At 41.7% G+C, this 13,266-nt stretch overlaps 1 protein-coding gene across 2 annotated transcripts in view; it reads left to right on the plus strand.

Annotated features, from left to right (window-relative positions):
• HYDIN (HYDIN, axonemal central pair apparatus protein) overlaps positions 1-13,266 on the plus strand; it is a 423,190-nt gene that overhangs the window by 203,507 nt on the left and 206,417 nt on the right. For both annotated transcript variants that reach the window (XM_011976766.1, XM_011976767.1), the window contains 2 exons: positions 6,089-6,232; positions 12,077-12,390. In XM_011976766.1, coding sequence (XP_011832156.1) covers positions 6,089-6,232; positions 12,077-12,390 — 458 coding nt within the window. The remainder of the gene's footprint in view (positions 1-6,088; positions 6,233-12,076; positions 12,391-13,266) is intronic.

Raw genomic sequence — 13,266 nt, forward strand, 5'->3', positions numbered from 1 at the left:
TTCACTTTTGATCTTTCTGCTTTATAAAAATCTAGGCTTTTTGAGTCCAAAGAAATATTAATTCCTAATGCATGATTTTTAAATGTTTAAGTATAAAAGGCCAAAATTTGGCCGGGCACGGTGGCTCACACCTGTAATCCCAGCACTTTGGGAGGCCAAGCTGGGTGGGTCACCTGAGGTCAGGAGTTCGAGACCAGCCTGACCAACATGGAGAAACCCTGTGTCTACTAAAAATACAAAACTAGCCGGGCATGGTGGCACATGCCTTTAATCCCAGCTACCTGGGAGGCTGAGGCAGTAGAATCACTTGAACCGGGGAGGCAGAGGTTGCAGTGAGCTGAGATTGCACCATTGCACTCCAGCCAGGGCAACAAGAGCAAAACTCCATCTAAAAACAAAAAATAAAAATAAAAAGGCAAAAATTTTCCAACTACAGTTTTCAATAGTTTAATAAGAAATCATATAACTACCATTGAACTATAAGCCCCATGAAAGATTTTATCTGTCTCGTTCATCAGTGTTTGGTACTCCCAGCACCCAACACAGCTCCTGATGCATAAAAGATCATAATATAGCTATACATATGTATATAGAGCTGAATGTAAATCAACTGCCTCAGGGCAGTCAGAAATAAATACAGAATCCATCAAAGCCATGTTTAACTAACAAAAACATAATCATGTGACAAACAGCAGCCCCTGAAGCGTGCTATTCAGAAAAGTGCTCTTCCTTGTGTCCCCAGACAGGTAGTGGGAAATCCATTTTCTCTCAGTGGGTAAATAAGTATTCTGAGTAAGTATTAAGTTATAGTTGTTCCCCAAATGCTGGCTTATCTCACTGGCAGATAGTTAAAGAGAAGCTGGTGTGCCACGCCATCATCGGGGCACAGAAAGGGAAGAGCTTGTTGATGGCTGTGAACATCACCTGTGAGTTCGTTGCGCCTCTCATCCAGCTCTCCACCAAGCAGCTCATCTACAGACTGGAGAAGGTCAGTGGCATGTGCTGGCGAGGGCTGGGTGCTCCAACTGGGGTCAGCATGTTTACATTTTCATTTCGAAAGCTAAATTAACGGGCGTCCTTTTCCACCCATTGCTCAGCCCATGTTTTTTAAGCTTCAGAGGCCAGTACACATTCAACTAAAAATTTTGAATCTAAACCTACAATCCTTTGACATGTAAGTTGCTGTGGAAATTCTATTTCCATCATTCCTGATGTCTAAGACCTAAGGGAAGTGGTATTCCAGTGCACTGAATATGCAATTTAGTCAATCATCTTACTTTAACCAGGTAAAATAAACTCGAGGCAGAGGAAGGATTGGAGTAGAATTATCGTAGAATTATCGATAATTATAATTATCAGTAAGAATATCTACCACTGATTGATTAGTATGTGCTAGACACGGAGCCATGTTCGTTACATACATTTACCCAGTAGTCCCTCACAGCAACCATATGCAGCAGGTTCTGTTATCATTCCCGTGATGCACACGAGGAAACTGAGATACAGGTTAAGCTGGAGAATAATCAACTTAAAGTATTAGATTCACACTCTTTAACTTAAATGGCTCTACATAAGTGCAGACAGTAAATGTCAGAGTCAGGGGACAAGGGAGAGAAGGTAGTGGCTGCTGCTCAGGGCAGGGGGTCAGGATGGTGAAGCGGTGGGGTGGAGGAGATATCACAATAGGCTTGACCTGCCCCTAGACATGCTTCCATCCAGAATTAATTAGCATTCAAGACATGTAAGGAATGTCTGTTCTGAGTTGGGGATTGAGCTGGTACTGGAAATCTAGTGAACCAGACAGACATAACCAAAGCTAAGCTGGTTGACTTTAAACAAATTATTAAAATGTAATTGTTGAAGTCACCATTATAAACATTGATATGAGGAAGAGGTGCAAGGTGCTGGGAGGGCGTGTACTGGGAGACGTGATCTTGTTCGTCCATGTGGTCATGGATGGATTTCTTGAGCAAGTGCCTCAAGTTGAGACTCAAAGTAAAAATAGAAGCTAGTCTGGTGACAAGGGATGGGGAGAGAATTGTAGGCAGAGGGAATAGCTCACGCAAAGGGCTCAAGTTAGGAAAGGCCACCTTGGACAGAGAATGTGCCAAGGATGGCAAAAGTCCATCTGGAGATGTGCAGCCTGCCTGGGAGGCATCATCTGAACTTTGGGTTTTGTTCCGGATGGCCATTGGAGGGCTTCCAGGAAGGGAGTGACATGGTCAAATTGATTCACTGAAACCATCATGCTGGCCACTGAGTGGAATGTTTATTAAGGCCTCTCATGTGCCAGGCAGTGTTGGGGGCTAGAGATACACCAGTGAGAATAGTTCTCCCTGATAAATGCCACAGCCTACTGGGAAGACCAAGCATTAAGTAAGTCACGGCCCCACAGTGTGATCTTTGCTGTCACATAAAAGCAGTGGGTGTGGCAGTGCCTAACCAGTCATGAGGAATCAACTGGGCTTCCTTTCATTACCTGAAGGTTTGCAGAAGAATGTTCAAGACCATTTATTTTGGTAGTGGATTCCATCATATTTTGTTCATTAAAACAAATTAGTATCTATTGATTATCACCATGGAAAAGATGTTCTGCTAGGAGATGAAAAAAGGAGCCTGTGATCCAGTAGGAGAGGTGTGAGGTACAAGTTCAATTCAAATCAACAAGTAACTTTTGAGCAGGTGCATCAGTCACCTACAATATATGAGGCAGAAAAGACACAGCAGAGACCGTGGCTTGTCATTCTCAGCAAACTTAGACTGGAACAGAAAGCCAAACACTGCGTGTTCTCACTCATAAGTGAGAGTTGAACAGTGAGAATGCGTGGACGCGGGGAGGGGAACATCACACACTGGGGCCTGTCGTGGGGTCGGGGGCAAGGGGAGGGAGAGCATTGGGACAAATACCTAATGTATGTGGGGCTTAAAACCTAGATGATGGGTTGATAGATGCAGCAAACCACCATGGCACATGTATACCCATATAGTAAACCTGCACGTTCTGCACATATATCCCAGAACATAAAATAAAATAAAATAAAATAGTGAAGTAAAGTAAAGAAAAGTAAAATAAAATGGCTTAACAGATAAGTAGGGAAGGTGAACGTTGTTAGTTTAGCTTCCTGTCACTGAAATCCAAGCTAAACACGAAGCCAGCAAGCTCCATGAGACATGTAAAAGGAAAATACAAGAATTCCTGCTACAGTTATTAAGCTTTATTGCTCCATTTTAAATTCTTCATTTTTAAGTAATCAGGAAAGATGTTTATTGGCAACAGCTGCACTGAAGTTGGTGGCATTATATTTTCCCTAAATGCTGTTACTGGGAGAAAACTCAGTGAATATTTATTGAATTGCTATTCTGGGCAAGATGTTGTAATATATGTTAAATATGCAGCCTAGTTTCTTATTAGATTTGTCTAAGCCCATAAACACTCATAAAAATGTGTGGGGAGTGCTCTTTTTCTTCTCTTTATATACTTATGCCTTTTGCGGGGGCGGAGGTGGGCATGTTTTTATTTAAATGTCTATTGTTTGAATTTATTACTAGATTAAAATATGCACATATTTTGAATATGGCGGTAACTTCTTATTGAATTAAAAAGTGAATTGAGCTAAAGTTCCCTGCTTACTTTTTTCCATCCTTCTCTCTTTCCCCACAAAGATGAGAAGTTTGAAATCTATCCTACTACTTACTGTATTTTTCATTTTCATTTCCTGCTTACATTTAATCCACATCAGGGGCGATGAAGAAATGCAACTTCATTACCCAGCATATGCAAGAGACTTGTTAGGTCTCAGTATTCAGATTTAATTGTATAACATCCAATTATCTGTTCTGTCTCTCTGTTTTCAGCTCAAGGCAGTGCATCTGATTTGGTACATTAGAATATAATTATACCAACCCTGTCTATGGGAAGAATTTTTCTATAGCTGTTTCCTCAGATTTGGTCTACTTTATAACTATCGTACCATTCGTAAGCCACGGAGATGAAACCACATCTCTGTGAGATCGAAGAGGTCAATTGAAACTAGCAGCCACTTTTCTTCATGAAGTTCCAGCAGCACATTATGTCTGCTGATATCTGGGGAGACGAACAACTCAAAGAGAAGGGGTCATTTTAAAATAGAATGGCCTCTCTGTGCTTGACTCCTTCTCATCAGTAGCCTCTAAATGGCCTCTTGCCAAAACCAACCAAGTGTGACGTCTGCACTTCAAAGCCATCTGCAGTGACACAGCAGCCTTCAGGGAAGGTCACTGGGTGGACAGTTCTCCATGCAGCCTTTGTAGGGCCCAGAGTACTGCTTCATCCCTCCCTAAACTGTAGTATACAACCCGCAGAGGCAAGGTGAGTCCAGTTCCGTGCTACCCCATATTACAGGGAGGGAAACAAAGGCTGTTATCTCATGGTAAATGCCAGACCTAACCCCTAAAGTCACCTAGGAGTGCACAGGGAGACTCATGGAGTACAACCAAGGCATGAGGCTCGAACCAAGGGACACTGGTCACCTGAGCTCACCCAGGAACCACAGTGGAAGGAAGAGACTGTACTAGGCATAGAACTGGAAGACAGAGTCATATCAAAGTAGGAAATTAGAAGGGTTTAACTGACATTGGCACAAAGAGAAAAGGCAAATGAAAACAAGAAGGCCTAGGAAAGACAGGCTAGAGTTGTCGGAAGACCCAGGGGATGATTGGAGGGAGGTTCTTTTTGCAGGCCAGAGATTGAGGCTCCTGGTCACCCCCTGATGATACTAAAGAACCCCCTTTCTAGGGAATACAAGAAATAATGTGGGCCCCAACATCAGAATGAGAAAAATCCAGTCTGGCCAGAAACTCTCAACTCGAGATGTATTTTCGATGCCTTCTTGAGTTGAAAAATTAAATCTGGGTTGGGTGTGGTGGCTCACACCTGTGATCCCAGCACTTTGGGAGGCTGAGGCAGGTGGATCATGAGGTCAAGAGATCGAGACCATCCTGGCCAACATAGTGAAACACCATCTCTACAAAAAATACAAAAATTAGCTGGGCGTGGTGGCACGTGCCTATAATCCCAGCTACTCGGGAGGCTGAGGCAGGAGAATCGCTTGAACTTAGGAGGCAGAGGTTGCAGTGAGCCGAGATCACACCACTGCACTCCAGCCTGGGCGACAGAGCAAGACTCTGTCTCAAAAAAAAAAAAAAAGAAAAATTGAATCTAACATATCTAACAGAGTAAAAAGATGCTTCTAAATCAACTATCCTGGTATTATCAGGAAAAGTTTACAGGAAATAGGTCTGAGCATTTGTCAATATAATAAGATATTTGCAAATCGGGTGTTTTAAGCCTGGAAAAATATTATACAAGGGAAACATGTTTTATTCATTGTAATGATAGCTATATTTATGCATAAGATATAACTAACGTTTTAGACTTTGTCTTATGACACAGTGGAAGCCCCTATAATAATAGTTCTATCCAGAAGCCTGGCTTCTGTAGCTTTTCTCAATTAGGCACCAAGGGGGTAAAAAAATCTAATCTGTGTTGTCTGGGTTACGTAGGTCCACTTTTCAGTAGTTCACCGTACATCATTCCACATGATTTATCTTTTTTTTTTTCCTTGAGACTGAGTCCCACTGTATTACCCAGGCTGGAGTGCAGTGGTGTGATCTCTGCTCAGTGCAACCTCCACCTCCTGGGTTGAAGTGATCCTTGTGCCTCAGTCTCTGAGTAGCTGGGATTACAGATGCCCGCCACCATGACTGGCTCATTTTTGTATTTTTAGTAGAGACGGGGTTTCACCACGTTGGCCAGGCTGGTCTCGAACTCCTGACCTCAAGTAATCCATTGGCCTTGGCCTCCCAAAGTACTGGGATTACAGGCGTAAGCCACTGTGCCCGGCCTCCACATGATTAATCTAAAGTTCTACAAGGGAGAAAAATGTATGTATACATCTACATATATATGCATATATATATACACACACACACAGAGAAAGAAAAAGAAAGATCAATAAATTTGTTCTAAACAATGAACCTGAGACTTGTTGCTAAAAGCTTACTGTATTTACCATAAGTTGATTTGTTTCATCTTTTTCTGTTTTTGCAGAAACCTAACAGTATCCTGAAACCTGATTACCAGCCCTTGGCCATAAAAAACATTTCCACCCTGCCCGTGAACTTGTTGCTGTCAACATCTGGACCGTTCTTTATATGTGAGACTGATAAATCCCTGCTGCCGGCAACTGCTGAGGTACCTTAATAGGGGGCTGTTCTGGCAAGCTGTGGGGGGTGGGGCGGGGTGTGATGAAGAGAAGAGTAACGATACGCCACCCAACTTCAGCTCAGAAAGATGTAAAGGATCCGGGAAGCAAACAGGGAAGACTACAGAAAATTTAGAATGAGTGGTAAATCCATTCCAGTATCAATCTGTAGAAACACTGCCATTCATGGTGAGAGCTTCAGCTCATTATAATCACCCTTCGCTCCTGCCCATTCCGATGAAGCGAATCCGCAGAAAGCAGGAACTTCCTACTGATGATAGTAAGATCTTTTCATTCTCTTCCCTCAAGTCCAACCAAACCTCCATGCTGAAGGAAATGAGAAAATAGCCAAGTCCAGTCCCCAGACCAGTGAGCCCACCTCCGGATACTGAGAAGTCTGAGTAGGGCTGAGGGAGGGGGCTGAGGGCTCACCCCGGCCACCAGTCTGCAGTGGGATTCAGTGTTCTCTAAACAACCCTTTAAGATTGTCCCTGTGATCCTTTGCCAGGTGTGAGGACACCAATGGGAAAGGCAGGTCCATGGGCCAGTGACACTGTAGGAGAGGAGGAGTGAAGGAGAAACCAGTCCCCACATGCCATTTTGCTCAGCCTCCCTCTCTAGGGAAACAGCTAATGAAGATGGGGTATGAAGGGGCGGGGGCAGGCAGCAATCATGAGATCTCAGAAGAGGGAGCCTGAGACTTAAGGAGATTCACTGTGAGCCACACTCAGGGAGATGGATCTTTGGGGAGAGCAGGGACAGCGTACTTGGTGACAGGGTGTCCCAACAGTACCCAACTGGAGGCTGTGGGCTGTGCCCCGCCCCTCCACCACAGATGTTTTGAATGAATAGGTCTCATTCAAGCAGGAGCTGGGACAAAACCAGCTAAGATCTTTGAATGGAGAAAGAAAAAGAGGAAATGATTATAAGCAAGGGGCAGATGAAAACAAACTGCAAGGAGATGCACCCAAGGAAGAAGATCAGAAGCACAAATATGTGTTCTCTACAGTCTCACACAAATTACAGATAACATGGCCTGTCCTTAGAAAGAGCCCAAGGAGGAGATGCAGGTATTGAAAGAGGAGATGCAGAGTGAACTCACAGAGCACAGGAGAACAAATGGGTGGGAAAAGGAAGATTCAGACATGCGCACCTTTCTCAGTCTGGGTGGTGGACAAGACCCACTCGTATCCCTCCTGAGATCTTTTTTTTTTTTTGAAATGGGGTCTCACTCTGTTGCCTAGGCTGGAGTACAGTGGCACAATGTCAGCTTGCTGCAGCTTCAACTTCCTAGCTCAAGCGATCCTCCCACCTCAGCCTCCTGAGTAGCTGAGACCACAGGTGCCCACCACTGTGCCCAGCTACTTTTTTAATTTGTAGAGAGGAAGTCTTGTTATGTTGCCCAGGCTGGTCTTGTTGAACTCCTGGGCTCAAGTAATCCTCCCACCTCGGCCTCCCAAAGTGCAGGGATTACCGGCATGAGCCACTGTGCCCAGCCCCTTCTGAGATCTTAATAGGATAAACGTAGAAATTTTCAAAAGAGAAGGAAGCCAGAGCAATAATATAAAGGGGGAGGAGGATGGGCATCACCAAATAATGAGAGATTGAAGCCAACGTCTGGAAGATAGAATGAGGTTGGGAGTGGGTTGAACAGAAGACACAAAAAATCTGCGTCCCAGAAAATATTCAAATGAAGTCATGAATGATGAAGGAGTTGTTTTGCCCAGTGGTCTGGAGTAGCTCCGGGATCACAGGCAACAATTATGAGAAGAGGGCAACAGTTATAGGGATTCTATGTGCACCAGGCCCCATTCAGGAAGCATGGACAGCTGGCTTTTATCTTAAGAAAAAAAAAAAAAATAGTGCTCTTCTCCAAAGAAATTGGTTAAAATGTCTGGGGAAATCTAGCGCTTCTAATGTTGCCAGTATTGACACCCCAGAGTAAGCCCTCCTCACTCCACATTCGGATATCTGGGTGTGTCCACAGCTTGATGGCCACCTCTCTGCCTAAGGAAATTATTTCCAAGACAAACCCTACTACGAGAATTGAGAAACGGTGGCCTCTGAGTTGGTGGAATGACACAGTGGGTCAGGAACTACTGTTTTTTATAATAACTCTTACAGTACAGTTTTACTTTATATCATTTGCACGTATAATTTTAATAAAACCACACACATAATTTAAAAAATAAAGAGCTTCTTCAAACCAACAAGAAAAATACTAACAACCAAACAGAAAAACAGGCAAAAGAAAAGAGCAGGGGTTGACAAAAGGGAAAATAAAATAGCTTTTAAACGTGAAAATATGCACAACTTTATTCATATGAATGAAAATACAAACTAAAATGACCATGAAATACGTTTTTTAACCTATCAGACTGGCAAAGAGCAAAAATTGGCTAGTCCTGTGTTTTGGAAGGACGTGTGGAAATAATCTCTTGCCATGCCGGACAGTGTATGTCATACATTGGAAGGCAATATGGTGGTAGCTATCAAGAATTTAAATGCTCATACCATTTGACCTGGAAATTCCATTCCTGGGAATTTATTCTGCGGACATAAACACAATACACAATATGACTTATATACAAGGATAAAACTGCAATGTTGATTATAACAGCAAAAGATTGGGAACTAATATCCATCAGTAGCACATTGGTTAAATAAATGGTGGCAGAATAATATGATGGAATGAAATGCTGCTATTAAAAAGAACGAAGCAGCTTCATATGCACTGATATTGAGTGATCTTCCAGTGAGAAAACTGAACTATAGAACAGTGTACATGATATGCTATCATGTGCAAAAAAATAAAAGAATATATAAATATGATATTATGTTCATAGAATATCTCTGCAAGGGTAAACAAGATACTTTTAACCTTGGTTTCCTCAGGGGAGGGAAACTATTGGCTTAGGTAAGAGATGGAGAGATGGGCACAAAATCAACTTGCTTTTCATTGTTCTGTCTATCCAAAATATCAATGAAATATTTTTTAAAGATTTTTAGAAATAAGGCTTCACCTTGTCCAGGGACAAAATGATATAAATATTTTTAGAAACAAGGTCTCACCTTGTCCTAGGACAAAATGATATGGAATATTCAAGAGTGAGACATATTTTAGTGAAGTTACAGGACTTATTGACAACCAAGGAATTCTATGGCATCTAAGCATAAGAGACCAATCAAGGGAAGATTTTGGACTAACCTCAGCCTTACACTTTAATGCCACATGGCAACAGAACAATGACTGCAGAGTTTTGAGGGAAGGAAAGTTGACTCAAGAAGTTTATAACTAGCTAAAATATCCTTTGATACTATTTGAGTGTAAAGGTAACAGACACTTTGAGTGTAAAGATAACAGACAGGGATGCTCAAGATGCAAGGAAATGTTTTCATTCCTGAGCATTTTATTTGATTCTTCTAGATGATCGCATGTCTTCGGCAAATTAGTTTTTCCAACAGGGGTGCATGAGTGCTGTATTCAGCATTCCCTTGCATCTTTGAATTCCACACTCATGCACCCCTGTTGGAAAACTAATTTGCCAATGACATGCGGTCATCTAAAAGAATCAAAATAAGGTACTCAGGAATGAAAAAACTGAGGAAAAGACAGATAGGAGGACTCAATCCAGTTAACTGTGGAACTGAGACTACACAACTTTGACAGAATTTCAGAGCAGAATGTTTTAAACCTCAGCTTTTAAAATTCACTATAGCCAATAAAAACTGGGAGGTGAGGGAAGCATGGGTGTACTGATTTCATTCCTTTTACTTTTTGAGACAGAGTCTCGCTCTCTCACCCAGGCTGGAGTGCAGTGGCGCAATCTCAGCTCACTGCAACCTCCACCTCCCGGGTTCAAGCAATTCTCTGCCTCAGCCTCCTGAGTAAGTAGGGTTACAGGTGCCTGCCACCACGTCCGGCTAATCTTTGTATTTTTAGTAGAGATGGGGTTTCACCATCTTGGCCAGGCTGGTTTTGAACTCCTGACCTCATGATCCACCCACCTTGGCCTCCCAAAGTGCTGGGATTAGAGGTGTGAGCCACCATGCCCGGCCGATTTCATTCCCTTTTACAGCCAGGTATCAATAAGAGGTTGTCTAAGGTTGAAACTGCTTAACGTTTAGCCATCTCTTTCCGTTATTGTAAGGGGATAATAGTAATAGCTACCATTTAAATACCTTGCACTATGTGCAGGCACTGCCCTGAAACACCTCGCATATACATTAACTAATTATATCCTCCTAAGAAGAGGCAGGTACTATTGTTACCCTTGTTTTACAGATGGAGAAACTAGGCCTGGTATTTTGCCCAAGGTCTTACAGCTAGTAAGTGGCAGAACCAGGATTTGGACCTAACTACTCTGTCTCCAGAGCCTTTAATCTTAGGAATTAATATCCCTTGTATATGAAACATTTCTTCAAGTTTTTTTTTTGAGAAAAAATTCAAACATGATGTTTTTTAAAAAATAATGTAGTCTAATTCCATTTTTGTAAAATCCTATTATTCCTCTCTCACGTCCGAACTAACATCTACCAAATGATAACTCTGAGAAATAATGTATTGTGAAATTTGGGATTAATTTCTCATTTTTTCTTTGTGCTTTTATATATAATGTAAATTTTTGTATCATTTCTACAAAGAAATAATATCATTTCCCTGAAAAAAAAATTAAGTCAATCTTCAAAACATGTAAACATGAAGCGTGGTGATACCGAGTGCTGCAGATGCCATGATTACAAGGGTGGGTCCTAACTTATGCCCAGCCCCTTGTGCCAGTGGTAAGATCAAAGGCCAGGTGGCTGGCCTGGCTTTCAGCTGGGATTAGGCCAATGCTGAAGAGTCATTACTCTCTCTCTGATTGTTGAATGAGGTACGTGGCTTTATCATCCAAAACCATCTAATCATGTCATTAAATGTACAGTTAAATACCAAAATCCTTTAAGCCCAGCGGAAAGATGAGGCGCACGGAAAACAGATTCATTCCTGAGTTCATTCTTCCCGACTGCCTCAGGGCACTTGCTGCAAAACCACGAGGTGGCTTTCATGCCCATTAAATGTGGGACTTGAGCAATGCCTAAAAAAGCCAACTCATAGCCAGCCTTTCTACGGGAAGGTGTTACTGCAGACACTGGCATCAAGGAACACATAGGAATTGGAATCAAAGACAGAAAAGAACAAATAAAATGTACTGAACAAATGCTGTACAGCTCTGGACTGTCATTTTAAGTTGAATAGAAAACAGCAGAAAGTGGATGACACTGTGCTTAAAAGTTAGGATTGCTGACATTGGAAAAGAAATTAAATTACCTAATCTGCCCCTTTCTGGGTCACTCTCTACAGAGCTCCCCACCCCCACCCCCAGTGCTTTAGAAAACCCTTTTAAAAATTTCTTAAGCAAAGAATTTTTCCCACTTGCCTAAGGGCATTTCACAACAGATTTATTTTTAGTTAAGAATATTTTATAATAGTTATTCATTGTAGACTTTTCCTTTACAACTCCTCAATTCTTATAACCCCACATAACACTCATCAAAATCTCTTCCTTTAAATAATTCCAGATTTTCGTTGCTTTCATTTTCAACTAATAAAATGTATATCCATATACGTAAGTATCTATACTTAGATGCAGTAGCTGTTTACATATGAATGTGTATATGTATGGTTTTCATACTAATATGTGTTTATGTGTGTGCATAAATACGTGTGTATCTGTGTGTGTGCATAAATACATGTAATGTGTATGTGTAAATACCTGGCTGTCCTGTTTCATGTACCAGGGTGGAAATGCATAGTACAAAAGTTAGTAATTTCCCCATTATCTTGTTTGTAGCCTATTAAACTGGAAATTGATGAAGAAAAAAACCTGCTGATCAAGTTTGACCCCTCCTACAGAAACGATCTGAACAACTGGGTGGCAGAAGAAATTCTAGCAATTAAGTATGTGGAACACCCTCAGATAGACAGCCTGGACCTGCGCGGAGAAGTGCTTTACCCCAACCTCAGCTTTGAGACGATGGAGCTGGATTTTGGCTGCATCCTGAACGATACTGAGCTCATTCGCTACGTTACCATCACCAACTGCAGCCCCTTGGTTGTGAAGTTTCGCTGGTTCTTCTTGGTGAATGATGAGGATAATCAGATAAGGTACCCCTAGCGCAGAACTCTCACAGAATTCTGCTTTTCATTTGTTTTCTCTTTCAGGCTTTTCACAGGGTTTTCTATTTTCCATGTACTGGCCACTCATGAATATTTTCCGTTTTGACCACTAATTACTGACAGAATTAACAAGGAGCTTAAAGTCACAATCCATCCTAGATTTGCTAACAGGAAACATAGATAAAACATCTTTGAAAGTCCCAATCACCACCGAATTAACAAAGCAATATCCATAAGCCCACTTTAATTTTGAATCTAGTGATAAGATCATTAGAAATTCATCACTAAAAAATAAAGTCTTTGTAGAATTTTTTAAATTATTATTTTATTGTGATAATATATATACAACTTAACAAATTTTTAAGTGTACAATACAGTCTTATTGACTATAAGTAAACCAGATTTCTAGAACTTATCTTGCTGCACTGAAACTGTATGCCTGTTGCCCATTCTCCTTTCTCCCCAGCCCCTGCAACCACCATTCTATTATTTGATTTTATTAACTATTTTAGCTACTTCATATAAGTGGGATCATGCAGTATATTAGTCTGTTTTCATCCTGTTATAAAGATCTGCCTGAGAATGAGTAATTTATGAAGAAAAAAGTTTTAATTGACTCACAGTTCTACATAGCTGGGGAGGCCTCAGGAAATTTACAGTCATGGCAGAAGGTGAAGGGGAAGCAAGGCGTATCTTTCATGATGGCAGGAGAGACAGCAAGTGAGAGGGGAACCGCCAAACACTTTTTTTTTTTTTGAGACAGAGTTTTGCTCTTGTCACCCAGGCTGGAGTGCAATGGCGCTATCTAGGCTCACTGCAACCTCTGCCTCCCAGGTTCAAGCGATTCTCTTGCCTCAGCCTCCT

Source organism: Mandrillus leucophaeus, unplaced genomic scaffold (assembly GCF_000951045.1).
Source record: "Mandrillus leucophaeus isolate KB7577 unplaced genomic scaffold, Mleu.le_1.0 Scaffold17, whole genome shotgun sequence".
NCBI lineage: Eukaryota > Metazoa > Chordata > Mammalia > Primates > Cercopithecidae > Mandrillus > Mandrillus leucophaeus.